Source organism: Syngnathoides biaculeatus, chromosome 5 (assembly GCF_019802595.1).
Source record: "Syngnathoides biaculeatus isolate LvHL_M chromosome 5, ASM1980259v1, whole genome shotgun sequence".
NCBI lineage: Eukaryota > Metazoa > Chordata > Actinopteri > Syngnathiformes > Syngnathidae > Syngnathoides > Syngnathoides biaculeatus.
Genome location: NC_084644.1, coordinates 17,586,296 through 17,602,945, shown reverse-complemented (window position 1 = coordinate 17,602,945; position 16,650 = coordinate 17,586,296). Strand labels below are relative to the sequence as shown.

The window sequence follows — 16,650 nt, the reverse complement described above, 5'->3', positions numbered from 1 at the left end:
TCTGCCAAGAAGAGTGGGACAAAATTCCTCTAATCAAACGCTTGATTTCAGGTATTGCTACCAAGGGTGGCAAAACCTGTTATTAGGTTCAAGGAGCAGTTACCTTTTCACAGAGGTTCAGAAAGGTTCGGATTTTTTTTTTTTTTTGTGCCCTATTAAATTTAATTATTTGAAAACTGGATTTTGTATTTCCTTGGGTTGTCCGGGTGATACTAAAATGGGTTTGATGATTTGAAACCTTTGTATGCAATATATATGCAAAAAAAAGAAAAACAGAAATCAGGAAGGGGCTGAATACTTTCTCACCGCACTGTATTCCCTCCACATGTAATGTGTACCAGGTATTACTATTGGTTTACTTTTTGACAGCTTCCCTAAGATGGCCAAGACCACATGAGGTTGTGTTCTACGGTGAGACAGAGGATAGCTCAGGACAAATGCTCTGGAGGTATCCTGAACCTCGTGTCCTCACCTTCATCAGGATAACTCCAGTCCCTTTCAACACCATAGAGGACCCAGAAATCTGTATGGCAGACCTAGGAGATGCCTTAAAGGTAAAAACAAGTGTTTGACTTCATTGCACCCAAGAACTTCCCAGACATGATACGATTGGAAGACACATCGTCCACAATTTCCCAAAACAATTTAAAATGTTGACTCATCAGATCACAGAACAGTTTTCCCACATTGCATCAGTCCATCTTAGATGAGCCCGGGCCCAGAAAAGCCTGTGGTATTTCTGAGTGTTGTTGATGATTTGCTTTTGCTTTGCATAGAAGAGGTTTAACCCATTCGTTGGCAGCGTCCCATTTTTAGGACATCATGATTTTCACCCATTACATCCTTCAGTATATCAAAATATTTAAATGTTTTAATATGAAGCCATAATTTGGTACCAGGTGAGGATAACTCACCCTCTCGCGGGCAGCGTCCCATTTTTGCGACAAGATTATAAATTAGTAAAGTTATCATATAACGTTAGTAAAGTTATCATATAACTTAAGATCTTGACGGGAAAATCAGTGTTATTTCTTTGATTATGGCCTGTTAGGAGACTTTTATCTCAATAAGGCAAAAAATTGCCACCTTGCCCATGAATGGGTTAAATTGCATTTGATATGCAATGATTTCTCCAGATTCTCTGAATCTTTTGATGATATGGAGCTTAAATGATCTTCTTCTTTTCCTTTCGGCTTGTCCCATTATGGGTCGCCACAGCGTGTCATCTTTTTCCAAGAATATCTCCTGCATCTTCCTCTCTAACACTAACTGCCCTCATGTCTTCCCTCACAACTCCCTCTCTATCAACCTTCTTTTTGGTCTTCCTCTCGCTCTTTGCCTGGCAGTTCCATCCTCTTGATCCTTCTACTAATATATTCACTCTCTCGCCTCTGGACATGTCCAAACTATCAAAGTCTGCTCTCTCGAACCTTGTCTCCAAAACATCCAACTTTGGCTGTCCCTTTAATGAGCTCATTTCTAATCCTATCCAACCTGCTCACTCCTAGCAAGAACCTCAACATCTTCATTTCAGCTCCCTCCAGTTCTACTTCCTGTTGTCTCTTCAGTGCCACTGTCTCTAATCCGTACATCATGGCCGGCCTCATCACTGTTTTATACACTTTGCCCTTCATCCTAGCAGAGACTCTTCTGTCACACAACACACAAGACACCTTCCGCCTGCTGTTCCAAGCTGCTTGGACCCATTTCTTCACTTCCTTATCACACTTTCCATTGCTCTGTATTGTTGACCCCAAGTATTTGAAGATGTCCACCCTCGCTATCGCTTCTCCCTGGAGCATCACACTTCCCCATCCACCCCTCTCATTCACGCACATATATTCCTGCATCGTGAGACCAAAATCCTACCGATGAAGCAACACAACGGACTACTCGCCCAGCAGGATCTGCTACGCTGTCAGCTACCCGCGCATCTGTGCCATCAGGTGTCAAACGAACCACCTCAACAACGCTTACTTCACCATGACGTCCTTAAATCCCGTTAAGACATCGACGAAGAGATTCCCACCGACACGGTGTTTGACGAACAAACCTACCGAGATGGGCTATTTAGGCTCCATCGAACGGCGGTTGGTTGCCGGCTACAAATCGGTAGTCATCCTTCGTGGCTACACTACCCCTGAGGTGGACAAAACCAAAATTGATCTTCTGCAGGCCACAAGATCCAAACTATCACAGCTCCGCTCCGGACGAAGCCGCATGCCCAATGACTATATGGCCCGTGTTGACAATACTATTGTCAACCTCTGCCCAAAATGCGGACGGGGCCCTCACGACACACAGCATATCTTCAACTGCGTAGCGGCGCCCACTACGCTAACCGCAATGGACCTGTGGAAACGTCTGAAGGGAGTGGCTGCCTTCCTGGAACTAGAAGTCGACTGAACAATGCGATTTCCTGGCTACAACAACAACGCACATATTCTGTTTTACTTTGGCTAATCTTCATTCCTCTCCTGTCCAATGCATGCCTCCATCTTACTAATTGTTCCTCCATCTGCTCCCTGCATATCACACTATCATCTGCGAATATCATGGTCCAAGGGGATTCCAGTCTAACCGCATCTGTCAGCCTATCCGTTACCACAGCAAACAGAAAGGGGCTTAGAGCTACTCCCTGATGCAGTCCCATCTCCACCATAAACTCTTCTGTTACACCTACAGCAAACCTCACCATTGTTCTGCTCCCGTCATCCATGTTCTCTTCTATTCTAACATATTTCTCCGCCACACCAGCCTTACGCACGCAGTACCACAGTTTCTCTCTTGGTACTCTGTCATGGGATTTCTCTAGACAGAATCAAGCTCCTTTTGACCTTCTCTGTACTTTTCCACGGGCATCCTTAAGGCAAATTGTGCATCTGTGGTACACTTTCGAGGCATGAAGCCATAAAGTTGTTCGCAGATACTTCTGTCCTGAGTCTAACCTCCACTATTCTTTCGATTAACTTCATTGTGTGGCTCATCGCCTTCATTCCTCTATAGTTCCCACACAAATTGCCCTTGTTCTTAAAAATGGGAACTAGCACACTTTTCCTCCAATCTTCAGGCATCCTCTAGCCTACTAGTATTCTGTTGAAGAAGTTGGTCAAAAACTCCACAGCCACCTCTCCAAATTGCTTCCATATATATATATTCCTTCATCACGGACTTCAGATTCAAATTCAGCATAAAATCAACAGCAAAACAAAGCAACAATGAAAATCCGATCAAATTAAAATCCTGCTCTCAAGTGTTATCTTGCTGCCATGAGCTTGATCACCCTCTAATCAATTCCGACACGACTTCACTATACTGTATAATTATTGCCGACGTCTACATGTGCAGTGTCTATTAGTCTGCGTTCTACGCATGTTTGAAGCCTATGGCCTGCTTGCATGAAGCCTTCGTAACTGAAGAGTTCTCTTACCTTACAACACAGCAGATAAGAATCCACTTACGAGCGCGCTTTACTGCCTAGGATAAGCAAACTCAAAGGTGAATGGCTTTGTGAAAGCATGCCCATGTCCCTGCTGATTACACCCAAATTTCTTATCAACAATGGTTTTATACAATTCTAGTTTATATTTTTAATAACCATAAATTTCAGTCATTATGATGCGCCTACTACATTGGTAAGCTTTGGCACTGATTTAAGTGGAAACACAACATCCTATAGCTGAAATATTGGTGTCTAGCACAATCAGTCAATCCAATATTAGTCATGGAATTTTGAATTGAGTATCGGGAAAGTCATGGAAAATACATGGTATTTTTATTCTCTGAAACTGTACGAACCCTGGAGTATGGTATTCTTTAGATGAACGCTCATGTTTGTTAGGCACAGTGTTACGCCGAATGCCCTTCCTGAGGCAACCCTCTGCATTTATCCAGGGTTGGGACCGGCCTACAAATTTTACTGGCTTGTTCCCCAATAGGGCTGCATTATGGACCTTAGATGATGAAATCCCTAAATTCCTTAGTTGTGCGTTGAGGAACATTGTCCTTGAACTTTTCGATAATTTTTTCTCATGCACCTGTTCACAGAAGTGATTCTTGCCCCGTCTTTGCTTTTGAATGACTCAACATTTCAGGGACGCTCTTTTCATACCTATTCATGGCACCCACCTGTTCCCAATTAGCCTGTTCGCTTCTGGGTTGTTCAAAAATATGTTTTTTGATGAGCATTCCTCAACTTTCCCAGTCTTTGTTGCCACCTGTCCCAGCTTTTTTGAAACTTGTTCCAGTCATAAAATCAAAGTTAAAAGTTAATGATTGTTTTCTAAAAACAATCAGGCTTAACATTAAATATCTTCTCTTTGTAATCATTGAATTAAGTATAGGTTTAAGATGATTTTTAAATCATTGTATTCTGTTTTTGTTCACGTTTAACCCAACGTTCCAACATTGGAATCGGGTTTCTTTATGGTATACAGATACAAACACATTCACACACCCACACAATTGCAGGGGCAGGCATATTTACATTAGATAATGAGGTGATCATTTATTTATATCATTACAACAGTCATGACGGCCCTCTGAGGAGAAGCCATGAGAATGATGTGCTCAGCGATGCCAGTAAGTTTGACACCCCTCAACTACACTATTACGTGTTTACATCATTCTGTGGTGTCTCGAGATTGGGGTGTAGGGGTGTGGGGGTTCCACCTCTCAGTCGGGGGCCAGTGGTGGTTGCCAGCTGGAGTGGGTGGGGCGGTCCTGGGGGTTGTGCTCAAGATCTGGCTGGAACAGCCCTCTTCGTCAGTGGTTGTCTGTCCTGATGGGCCAGACCTTCAGGAGCGCTACACCTCTTAATCACTCACTTAGCACATACACTATTTACTGTACATACTGTCTACCTGATCACATCTTGACACATATCCATGTCAAAGGGTTCCTTCGGCGCTGATGCATGGTTGGGGGGTTGCGAGTGTCGGGCTTGGTTCCAACTCATCGGTGCTGTTTCCTATTCCAAGTGCCCTACCCCTCTGCTCTGCCTGTCCCTCTGAATTTTAAATGCACTAGACACACTCATCTCCTTTCCCTTTTATTGCACCACAGCAGAATCATAATCAGCTTTCATGCCCAAGTATGTAACAACACAGAAGGAATTTGATTTGTCTCTGGCAGTCAGTGCTGCTCTGGTACAACATTCAGGACAAAGAACAAACAAACTGACAAGAACAAAATACATACATACGTACTCACATACATACATACACAAACACACTCAATCACTCTGGGGCATAGTGCGTCGTGGGTGGGGAGGTTATGTTGTTAGGCAGTAGTGCCTGGATTCCTTGCCTTCCTCTCGGCTCACTGGCCCTCCAGATTTTAAATTAAGGCCCCTACTTGTGGGTAACGGTGGGGGGGACACTTATTCACTTGGAAGGGCCAATGACTGCCAGTCAGGGACCTGGCAATCATAGTAACATGGGGGTGGGTACGTTTTAAGCTTAGCTGCTTAGCGATGCTCCTGACCCACCAGGCTGGATGACTGCTTGCCATGGCGGTTCACCTCTCATGGCCCGTTGCTGCTCCCTGGATTCCCACCCTCATTGTTCTCATCAGGTCCCCTATCTCCCCCAACCCCCCACTTCCCCAACAAGTAAGGGATATTCTGTCCTCGGGCTGGACTAAAGCTGGCTGCATCACATGCCCTGCGGATCATGGGATCCTTACTGTTCACCAGGAGGTGGGGGTGGTGGGACGTATGGGGCGTTGGTGGTGTAGGGGTTGCTGGGGGAATGGGGCATTAGGTCCCTGCACCCACCATCCATTGGCTAGTTGTCGGGGCGCCTCGGAGGGACCGGCAGACGACCCATGGTCCCTCAGCATGGGACATGTCTGGTCGACAGGGTTGTTCTCAGGTGGACCCTTGGTCCCAGTTCTGTCCTTGATTGGGTGCGGTCCTTCGCCTCCGCATTGTGGACACAGCAATTATAGGACATTTCTGTCATTGGTTTTGCATGCACAATAGTGTGAATTCCCGTGCATGTGTCCGTATGTACAAACCCTTGGAATTCTTTCTCTGGGTGTGGGAATACTCATTTATTGCAACAAATAATAAATATGCACAAAGTGGTTATGTATCTGCCAACTTATATTCTCATTCTACAGACTTCAATTCACTTAGTCCGTCCCACCACATTCCAGTTGTATAGCCGGGTACATGATCCTAGACTTGCTCTTCTTCTGTCCTTGTCCTGTCCTTACTTGTGCTGATCTTTACTCAAAGGGTGTAGCGCTACATTCTCATGCAACATCGGTATTGAACAATTTTCTTTTGGTGTAGATACGGAGTTACTTCTCTCATTCTGTTTACAGTTAGCGCTTTATCTGTCTTTTTTTCCACTCCTCTAGAAATTCTATTCTGTCCTTCTGATCAACTCTGATCCTCACTAAAACTTCAATTGAAATATGAAGAAATCACAGGGGAAGTTCAAAAACTCCCATGTGACCCAGTAAAACTCTTCCACCATGAATGGGATGTGGATTCTCCGTTCTGCTTCATCTAAAAGCCGAACAGGACACACACAAAAACAAACGACGACACATCTGGAGGATGCAGGTAGCGGGGACCCGTTATGAATCCACTCAGGATGTTAGTTATCTTGGAGTCGTGCTGCTCAGATGAAGTTGCTAGGGGCCTATAGAGCAAAACAATCTACAAGATTCTTTCACTACTCGATCATCAACATCACTCATTCTTCTTCTTCTTCTTTTCCTTTCGGCTTGTCCCGTTAGGGGTCGCCACAGCGTGTCATCTTTTGCCATCTTAGCCTATCTCCTGCATCTTCCTCTCTAACCCCAACTGCCCTCATGTCTTCCCTCACCACATCCATAAACCTTCTCTTTGGTCTTCCTCTCGCTCTTTTGCCTGGGAGCGCCATCCTCAGCATCCTTCTACCAATATACTCACTCTCTCGCCTCTGAACATGTCCAAACCATCGAAGTCTGCTCTCTCGAATCTTGTCTCCAAAACATCCAGCTTTGGCTGTCCCTCTAATGAGCTCATTTCTTATCCTATCCAACCTGCTCACTCCGAGCGAGAACCTCAACATCTTCATTTCTGCCACCTCCAGTTCAGCTTCCTGTTGTTTCTTCAGTGCCACCGTCTCTAATCCGTACATCATGGCCGGCCTCACCACTGTTTTGTAAACTTTGCCCTTCATCCTAGCAGACACTCTTCTGTCACATAACACACCAGACACCTTTCGCCAGCTGTTCCAACCTGCTTGGACCCGTTTCTTCACTTCCTGACCACACTCACCATTGCTCTGGATTGTTGACCCCAAGTATTTGAAGTCGTCCACCCTCGCTATCTCTTCTCCCTGTAGCCTCACTCTTCCCCCTCTACTTTTCTCATTCACGCACATATATTCTGTTTTACTTCGGCTAATCTTCATTCCTCTCCTTTCCAGTGCATGTCTCCATCTTTCCAATTGTTCCTCTGCATGCTCCCTGCTTTCACTGCATATGACAATATCATCTGCGAACATCAACATCACTCATTGTAAACTCCAAATACATTCTCCAAGCTGGGATGTGGGCCCATATGATTCTGAGTCAAGTGAGAACCACACCTTATATGTTATTCAATGACATAGAGCCGTGCTCTCCCCGAAAACATGTAATGTACGGTGAGACAGCTGTGAAAGTCATTTTACATGCCATGGTTCAAAGAGCCAGGTCCCTTCATACGAAGATGAGGTTATGTTTTTGGCAGGCTGTTTCTGCTACTGAGTCTTCTCAGGCTTGGTGGGGATGAGGTATCCCATCTTTTCTTCGATTACTTGTCTGACACATTTCAATGCACCACATCCCTTTCCAGCGTATTTATTTGAATGTCATGTCCCACTTTCTTGAATATCTATTCCGATCCTTTCCTTTGTGTCAGGTGTAGGAACCTATTGCCACTTTTCGCATGTATTTTTAATTTTTTTTTTACTCCATCTCATAATTTCCTCTAAACTACAAATGTTATTCTACTGTATGTATGTATGTATGAAAAATGTACCAGCAATTCTACCAAGAGTTGGTGTGTAACGAGGGGGGGCCCACAGTTGTAAAATATGTTAATGGGCAAAGTTATGAGACTTTTTTTTTTTAATCCTATTTAGCTGTGAGGTCAAACAGAAACCAGGATCTATATCCCTTTTATGCTCGAAGATTTTGCCTCAGTGAACTTTTTAAGTTGTAGTAGCTGTAGTTTTTAGTATATCCCTTGTTTTTCGAAGTTAATTGGGACCAGAACCACCCGCGAAAAGTGAAAAACTGCAAATAGCGGGGGATGTATGTTTTTGTGGTTACCAGAGCATTTCAAATGTGTAAACAGTATTTTTGCTTTGCATATTCGAGAGAAAAATAGGTATTTGGATTATTTTTAATTCTAAAACCTTATAAATGTATTTACGGTATTATAAATTTATAATCCATCCATCCATTTTCTTTGCCGCTTATCCTCACAAGGGTCGTGGGACATGCCGGAGCTGTCAAGGGGCAGGAGGCGGGGCACACCCTGAACTGGTTGCCAGCCAATCGCAGGGCACATCGAGACAAACACCCGCACTCACAATCACACCTCGGGGCAATTTAGAATGTCCAGTTAATGTTGCATGTTTTTGAGATGTGGGAAGAAACCGGTGTGCCTGGAGAAAACGCACGCATGCACGATTTATTTGTGTGGTACAGCTGCAAATAAGTATTTGAATCCCTGTCTATCAGCTAGAATTCTGACCCTCAAAGACCTGTTAGTCCGCCTTTAAAAGTCCACCTCCACTCCATGTACTATCTTGAATCGGATGCACCTGTGTGAGGTTGTTAACTGCATAAAGACACATGTCACTCAAACTTGTAACATGGCAAAGACCAAAGAGGTGTCCAAAGACACCAGAGACAAAATTGTACAACTCCCCACGGCTGGAAAGAGCTGGGGAACAACCTCTTTCCCTCGGTCAGAGTATTGAAGATGGGTCGTGGCTGGGTCTTTCAACATGACAATGACCAAAGTACACAGCCAGGAAAACCAAGGAGTGGCTCCGTAAGAAACATATCAAGTTTGTGGTGTAGCCTAGCCAGTCTCCAGACCTAAACCCAATAGAAAATCTTTGGAGGGATCTAGATGGAGGAGTGGGCCAAAATCCCTCCTGCAGTGTGTGCAAAAATGGTGAACAACTACAGGAAACGTTTGACCTCTGTAATTGCAAACAAGGCTACTGTACCAAATAACATTGGTTTCCTCAGGTGTTGAAATACTTATTTGCAGCTGTATCGCACAAATAAATCGTTAAAAAATCATACATTTTGATTTCTGAATTTTTCTTTTTACATTATCTCTCTCACAGTGGACATGCACCAATTGACCCCTGCGTGGATGTTGCGCAATCCGCGTCACTGACCAATCAGAGGCCAGAGATCTGCATAATCTCTGACTCAAATCTCAGACAACGCTGGCTGTATGGTCCAGTATAGCTTCTGTTGTCGTTTTATCGCGTATTTGGGTTCTTTAACAATAGATATGGTTAAGAGGTGTAGTCACAGACTTTATAATAGTGACGACAGGTATCCTGAAAGGCTAGTTGGTGGAGTTCAATTCGTACCCTTTCCAAAACCGAAGACCCAGTACGAAAAATCTCTTTGATGGATCAAACTTTGTGTAAGACCGCATCATCAACTGAATCCATCTAAAATCAACCGGAACAGAAGACCGAGTACGAAAAATGTGTTTGATGGATAAAACTTTGAGGAAGACCGCATGATCAACTGAATCCATCAACCGGAACAGATATGTTTGCACGAAGGTAAGTCCTATATTTGATTTTCAATACATGTCTCATAAAAATGAATTAGCAGTTCTTCGCTTGCATAATATAGCTACGTGTGAATGATTGACACACTTGATCTGTGTTGAGCGATATTTTGCTATGATCTGACTGCACAAACGTGTCTCTGTTCGGCGGTGAGCTAGGCTACACCGGACTAGCAGTCCTAAAAGCCTTCGACGTGCACCGAGACACCAAGACTGAAGGAAGGATGTTTGAGGACACTAAAGTAGTGATTGTCGTACTCGGTCAGAACTTACGTAGGTTCGGCACTAATTCAAGAATAATTATCGAGGGGAGCGCGTGATGTTACACAAAGAAAACGAGAGAAACAACTCGTAAATCAAGCCTCGCCTTCTTTTCCTTCATACGGTGGTTCACAAACGGCTACACAGATACATATACAGATTGTGCACACAAGTGTGATATGTAACACGAAAATGGGAAACTTTCAATGATGAATTCGTCTTTGGGTTATAATATATTATATTATGTGGCTTCTCGGTCTTCCTCCGACTCTGGAAAGATTTCGCGCTAATATCAATGGTTTCTCCGTCGATATGCATGTAAATACCATTGAAATACCCCTCGCTGAAATACTTGAACCCTGCTGTCTGCTTTTCAACGATATTTCACAGTTAGCTAAGAATGCGAGTGGGAAATCAGCCGGTAAATCAGACAGTTTCTCTCTATTCCTTTCTTGCTGCGCCGATATTTTTCCTAATTCTTTGTCTGACGTCATCGCAGATGGCGTGACGTCACTTCAGGAGGTGTGGTTATGTGCCCTGTAGGGAGGGGTAAATTTCAGACCCCTCCATGATTTGTAAGTGCGGGAACTTGCAATGTAGCAGGGTGTTCAAATACTTATTTTCTACACTGTATAAAGACTACAATGATATTATTCATGTTTTTTTTTCCAAGTAAAAAGTACTCACCCTGCTTTACAATTCCACTATTTTATCCTGTTGGGTTTCGATATGAAGTTTGTTAGGCGTCAAACTTATTTTGCATCGATCGCCAACATTTCGTTGTAACTCTGACATTGCGTCCTGCTCGGTCCAAAATCTTAATTCCATGTACATGTCCTTACATAAAATAGTTGAGACCTCTCTGTAGAACTCTCTTGGAAAAGTGTGACGCATTTGGCAGAAAACATATCGCAATATTATCTGGAATACACGATAGAGAATCAACTTCACACCTGTTCTGTTCAGTCTCCACTTTGGAGGTTTGTGGGACATGGCAACTGTAGTTAAGGGGGTAGAGCTTAAGATCACCTGTCGGAAAGGTCCATTCAGTTTTACACCAAGAAAAACAGATGAGAATATGATTGTGAATCAAATACATAAATAACTGAAATTTGGAAGTGGGCTTTTAAATTCATCATTTATAGTTGTCTTGATTTGGTTAGTGATGTATTTTTGTGTAGTTAAAAGTGTTGACATTGTAATTGTAAGTCTGCAAAAATTGTAAATGCTGTAATCAGATTATTTTAACAACCCATGTAACTTCAATTGATGACACGTCGGATGTTGCTCATAGTGGTCAAAGGGACCACTCAGGGGCTTAGTGTGTTTGCTCAGATACCTTAAAAAAAAAATAGTGGGAACATTGGATATGAATGTTGTATGGGGCAGTAGTGCTTACACCCTGTGTGGGAAAGACAGACAAGATAGTACAGTATAAATTGTAAACAGGCTGAAAAAGGTAAAGACAGGTATCTACATATCTATGACAATGAAATATTCGCTATGAGAATTACCTAGGACTGTAGTGGTAGACCATATGAGGGAAGGACGGGACAAGATGAACAGGACAAGTTCAGGAGATGAAGCATGCAGAACAAGGCTGTACAACTGAAGTGTGGTAGTCGAGACTAGGTAAATTCCAAGTAGTCTATAGGATGAGAGTGAGGCAATACCCAAGCAATTCACATATTCATGACTTATTTGTCACAATGAGGGGCCCCACCCCCAGCGAATAAGTCCCAGAGGTATGTGCCTGCACACACATGTAAGATAATTGCCATGATTTTGCATGCAAGTGTCCTGTAATTGCTGTGCCCACACCACAGTGGCTGAGGATCCCACCTGATCAGTCGCGAGGCTGAATCAGGCTCAGGGTGCTCTGCTGGCCCGAACCAAAGCACCCCAACAACAAGACACCCAGAAGAGGCCACAGGGACACAATGCCCACCCCCCACTCCTCCACTCATGTAGTGTATTAAAATCTTCAGCGATTAGAATAGATGGAAAAAATAATTGGGTGAACTTCAAGTGAGATAAATGGTCAATGGGAATACGGCTGTAGTAGTAAGAAATACGTATAACTTTTTGTTACAGAAATTATTGACAGGAGGGTGTCTGAATGTTACAAGCACTTCTCACTATAATGTGATTGTACACCAATGAATTACAGCAACAATTATCTTTGTAAGAGCAGAATTTTTTATACAACTCCATCTCATTCGATTATGCAAGTCATCAAAATGTTGTGCCATATTGAGTTTATTGTGGTTGTTACGGGTATTGTGACAACAAGCTCAGTGTGTGTAGCCATATGCGTCGATGGCTGAGTGAGACGGGACTGCGCAGGTGTGTTCAGCGGGTAAGTGAGAAAAACAAAGCGCAACGGCTTCCGCAAATGAGTAGCTTCATTGTTCCTGCCACCCAGCTCAGCTGTGCATTGAGAGAAAGGAGTTAACCCCAAGGACGACTACCTCGGCCCTGGAGAACACGGAAAAATAAGAAAAAGACTGGGCAAAATTAGCTTCCATTGCAGAGTTCCAAGAAGAAAACTACTGTATGACCAAAAAGAACAAAAGCTCGAATGATTTCCAACAGACTTATATTTACTGACGAGGTGAAAATTGTACTTGTTGGAAGGTGTGTGTCTCCTAACATCTGGCGTAAATATAGAACAGCATTTCAGAAATAGATCATACTAACAGTGAAACATCAGGCTTGTCTTAAGGATGGTTGGTCCTTCAGGAGCTGATGTCTTGCTGTGATTGATGGAACTGTGAATTTTTGCTCTTCACGAGAAAAGCCTGAAGGAGAATGTTTAGCCATCACTATGTGACCTCAAGCTGACATGCACTTGGGTTCTGCAGCAGGAAAATGATCCATAACAAACCAACAACTTCTGAATGGCTGGAAAAAAAAAAAAATACGATTTTGGAGTAGTCGCTGCAAAATCCAAACTTGAATCGGATTGAAACGCAGTGGGCTGATCTTAAAAAGGACATCCATTTTCTTTGCCGCTTATCCTCACGAGCGTCGTCCGGAGTGCTGGAGCCTATCTCAGCTGTCAAAGGGCAGGAGGCAGGGTACACCCTGAACTGGCTGCCAGCCAATCGCAGGGCACATAGAAACAAACGGCCATACTCACAATCACACCTAGGGGCAGTTAAGGAGTGTCCAATTAATGTTGCATGTTTTGCGGATGTGGGAGAAAACCGGAGTGCTCGGAGGAAACCCACGCAGGAACAGGGAGAACATGCAAACTCCACACATGCGGGTCGGGGAATGAACCCGGGTCCTCAGAACTGTGAGGACCAATGCTTTACCAGCTGAGCCACCATGCTGCCTAAAAGGACATTAATGCTAAAAAAAAAAAAAATCTCTATTCATGCTAAAAGAAAAACCTCATTTTGGCAGAATTACAACAATTTTGCAAGAAAGAGTCCGGGCCAAAATATTCCCTCAGGTGGGTAATATTCATTGCCGTGTATAGTTAATTAATAATTATTGATTTCAGTTGTGGTGGCATGGCATTGAGTACTTTTGCAAGCCATTGAACTATAGTGATTTTGAATGTGCAGTCTATTTGTGGCCCAACCATAAGACTTGTGCTGGAATACTCTGAAGTAGTCATACTTCTTCGATATTCTACCCAAAGCAATATGCCAGTTTAGTTTATCAATGAATTGTCCCACAGAGGAAAGCTCCCATCACTAGTTGGGACTCGCCAAATAACTAAGTGACTTGTTTTAACACCCCAGAAGGAATTTCCTTTGTACACATGGTCTGTTGTAAATATTTAATGGGACTGAGGAGGTTGGGTCAGCACCTGTCTGTCTTTCCTGGACAACAACCTCACCTCAAAATGTTCTTTGGCATAAATAAAGTATAGCTACCTAACCAATGTTGAGACTTATTCCATCACTGTTCAGTTTATGGCAGACCTTGTTAATTCCTGAGGTATCACATATACTACTCAAACAATGTTTGGGCTGATAAACGTGGCATGTGGAAGACATTCATATTTTACGCAAATCAAGGATCTTTCTCAGATCCATACCGACCTAATTGGACTTGTGATCATTACAATCATTAACAGGCAGTTGGAGACAGAGGCCCTGGCCTTGTCAAGTTAAAACATCTTGGAATTTTCTACACAATCTTGATTTAGTGCACCTAGAGTTTCATCAAAATGAAAAATCCAAACATATAACCCATTAGAGAAGAATCAACCTACACATCTTTGTGAAGGTGAGTAGGCTACATCAGATACCAGTACCCCAAATACCACATTGATCAAAGTATTAGCATGCATTCAAATCATGTGTTAAAATGAGATTCACGGCAAGAAATGCAAAATGCAACCTGTGTTGAACATGTGTTTTCTACATCTTCTAATCCACTTGTCATCTGGCTTGTTCCTACCGAAAATACTTTTTTGGGATAAATGATGAGTTTTTCATTCAAGTGTTGAAAGGAGAGGGTTCTGAACCCCCTTTTATTACGGAAACCAAATTTGCACAATGTGAACTGGTGAGGTGATTCGTCTCTACATAATGCATGTTTTATATGATACAGCCCACTTTTTAGTGAGATACGAGAAAGTTTTAAATGTATCAGATTGTCTGTACAAGGAAGAAGGCAGCATAGTTACAGAAAACAGTCGGGGGTTTAGCAGTGAGTTAGCTAAACTTACTGTAGGTGTAGGGGGCAGCAAACATTTAGGAGGCCATGGGTGAATGGCCTTGATGCATGTTATTCCATTTGAAAAATGCCTGACCTTTTGAAAACTGTGATTGTGAAGTAATCATAATTTATTGGCCCCATTGCTTACGGGGTTCCACAGCCAAGCATGCCTTAGACTTGTGTCCAAATGCTCACATCAGTCTGTCAGTTGTGTGTTTGCGCAAGGGTTAGGTTCAAGGGGGTTATTTGAACTGGACCCCTCAGTCATCAGCCAAAAGTCATTGTGATCCCAGATGTAATAGATTCAAGCCTCTGGCCAACAAGGAGCTAGCCTTACTTTTTGCAGAACTGCAGATGTTTTAATTATTTCACTTCCTCCCAAGACCTGAAAAAAAATGGAAAGAGTCAAAGGCCGGAAATGCAGCCATAAAAAACAGTAATGATTTGGTTTCAGTTCCAAAAAGAATTTAACTTACTTCACATCAAGACACTAAAGAGTCAGGGGGTGGGGGGGCCAAGCCAGTCATTTATTTCTCAGGCCTCTAGAATTACCATGGAGCCACATAGAGATGGAGGCTGATAGATTTTGAGAAATGTAAAGTGAGAGGCGTAGGAAAAGAAATGGAAATAGGGAGCAAAGAGAGATGTCTTGTAATTCCTAAATGTCATGTAAAGGTTCTCTGAAAACGGCTCTTTAGTATTGTTTGCAAGTGGAGAAGATGTGATCCATATTTTCAGTCCAGTCTTCTTTCATCCTCTTACCATCACCCCACAAATCCTATTTGCCGCTGCTGTTCTCCCAGTCAACTTTGCTGAATAGATAAAGGTAGGAGTTGCGGGGTTGTAGTCCTAAGCCTTATCTCTTGCTTGTCTCCAGAACTGGTGATAATCTACATTATAGAAAATCAGGTTTCCCTGCATTTACATAGCTGTGGTTTCCCAGCTAATTCCAGTGACCTCCAATGGGAACCCCAAACAACAAGTCAGTCATAGTACTGCTCATAATATTTTCACACACTCAAACGAAAGTTGTAGGATTAAGGAAATTGGATCTAGAAATTGACGGACCTCTGAAAGAACTTCTCCAAGTTTCCACCAGTAGAGGTCTGAAGTGATGACGGGACAGAAAAAAAGAGAAGTGAATCATTGATACATTTTCCGTGCACTGTGGACTAGCATACTGATTCGTAGACAGGTGTCCAATCCCTCCCCATGTCGCTTTGTGGCATTATGTAGTCTGACAAAGAGAGTTCATTTTTGTCACTTCCAATCGGGAGTGCAAGAAGGGAGGATACAGTATGTGAAAGCAACTCTCAACTCAATTCCTGGATTTATAGAGCACTTTCACAACAACTACAACTATAACAGTAAAGGGCTATACATAGATCAAACATAAAACACAAATCACCATACATAAAATAAAATAATATAAAACTAATGGTAAAATAAATACATCAATAAATAAATATTGGTCTCTATATACAATAGATAAGCACTCCCTAAACATGGGCATTTGGCATACAGGAGGTCCGGAATTTGATTTCCTCTTGTTTTTCAATCCAACATTTTGCATGAAGTTGTTAGTAGATGACAGAACAACACGATTCTATAGCTATATATATTATGTTCATAAAATGAAAATTTGCTGGTGTTGCCTTGTTTAAAATTCTATTACAGCTGCTTTCTGTTAACCATGTTTCATTAAATAACAAAAAATATTCAGAATATAGGTTGTAATGATGTTTTTAACATTGATTTGTTACCCAGTGACCTGATATTAAAAAGCGCTAGTCTCTCTGGAGACAGTGGTTTGATGAATTCACGTTATCCTCACTAAGTTAGTAGTTTTACTTTTTTGTGCCATATCTCTTTGACAAACTTTCTGTCCCTTGTAA

The 16,650-nt window shown here is 42.6% G+C and overlaps 1 protein-coding gene across 5 annotated transcripts in view; it reads left to right on the top strand.

The window, feature by feature from the left end:
• Positions 1-16,650, top strand: part of LOC133500420 (intermembrane lipid transfer protein VPS13B-like) — a 506,059-nt gene that overhangs the window by 386,621 nt on the left and 102,788 nt on the right. For all 5 annotated transcript variants that reach the window (XM_061819054.1, XM_061819055.1, XM_061819056.1 and 2 more), the window contains exon 41: positions 370-554. In XM_061819054.1, the coding sequence (XP_061675038.1) occupies positions 370-554 (185 nt within the window). The remainder of the gene's footprint in view (positions 1-369; positions 555-16,650) is intronic.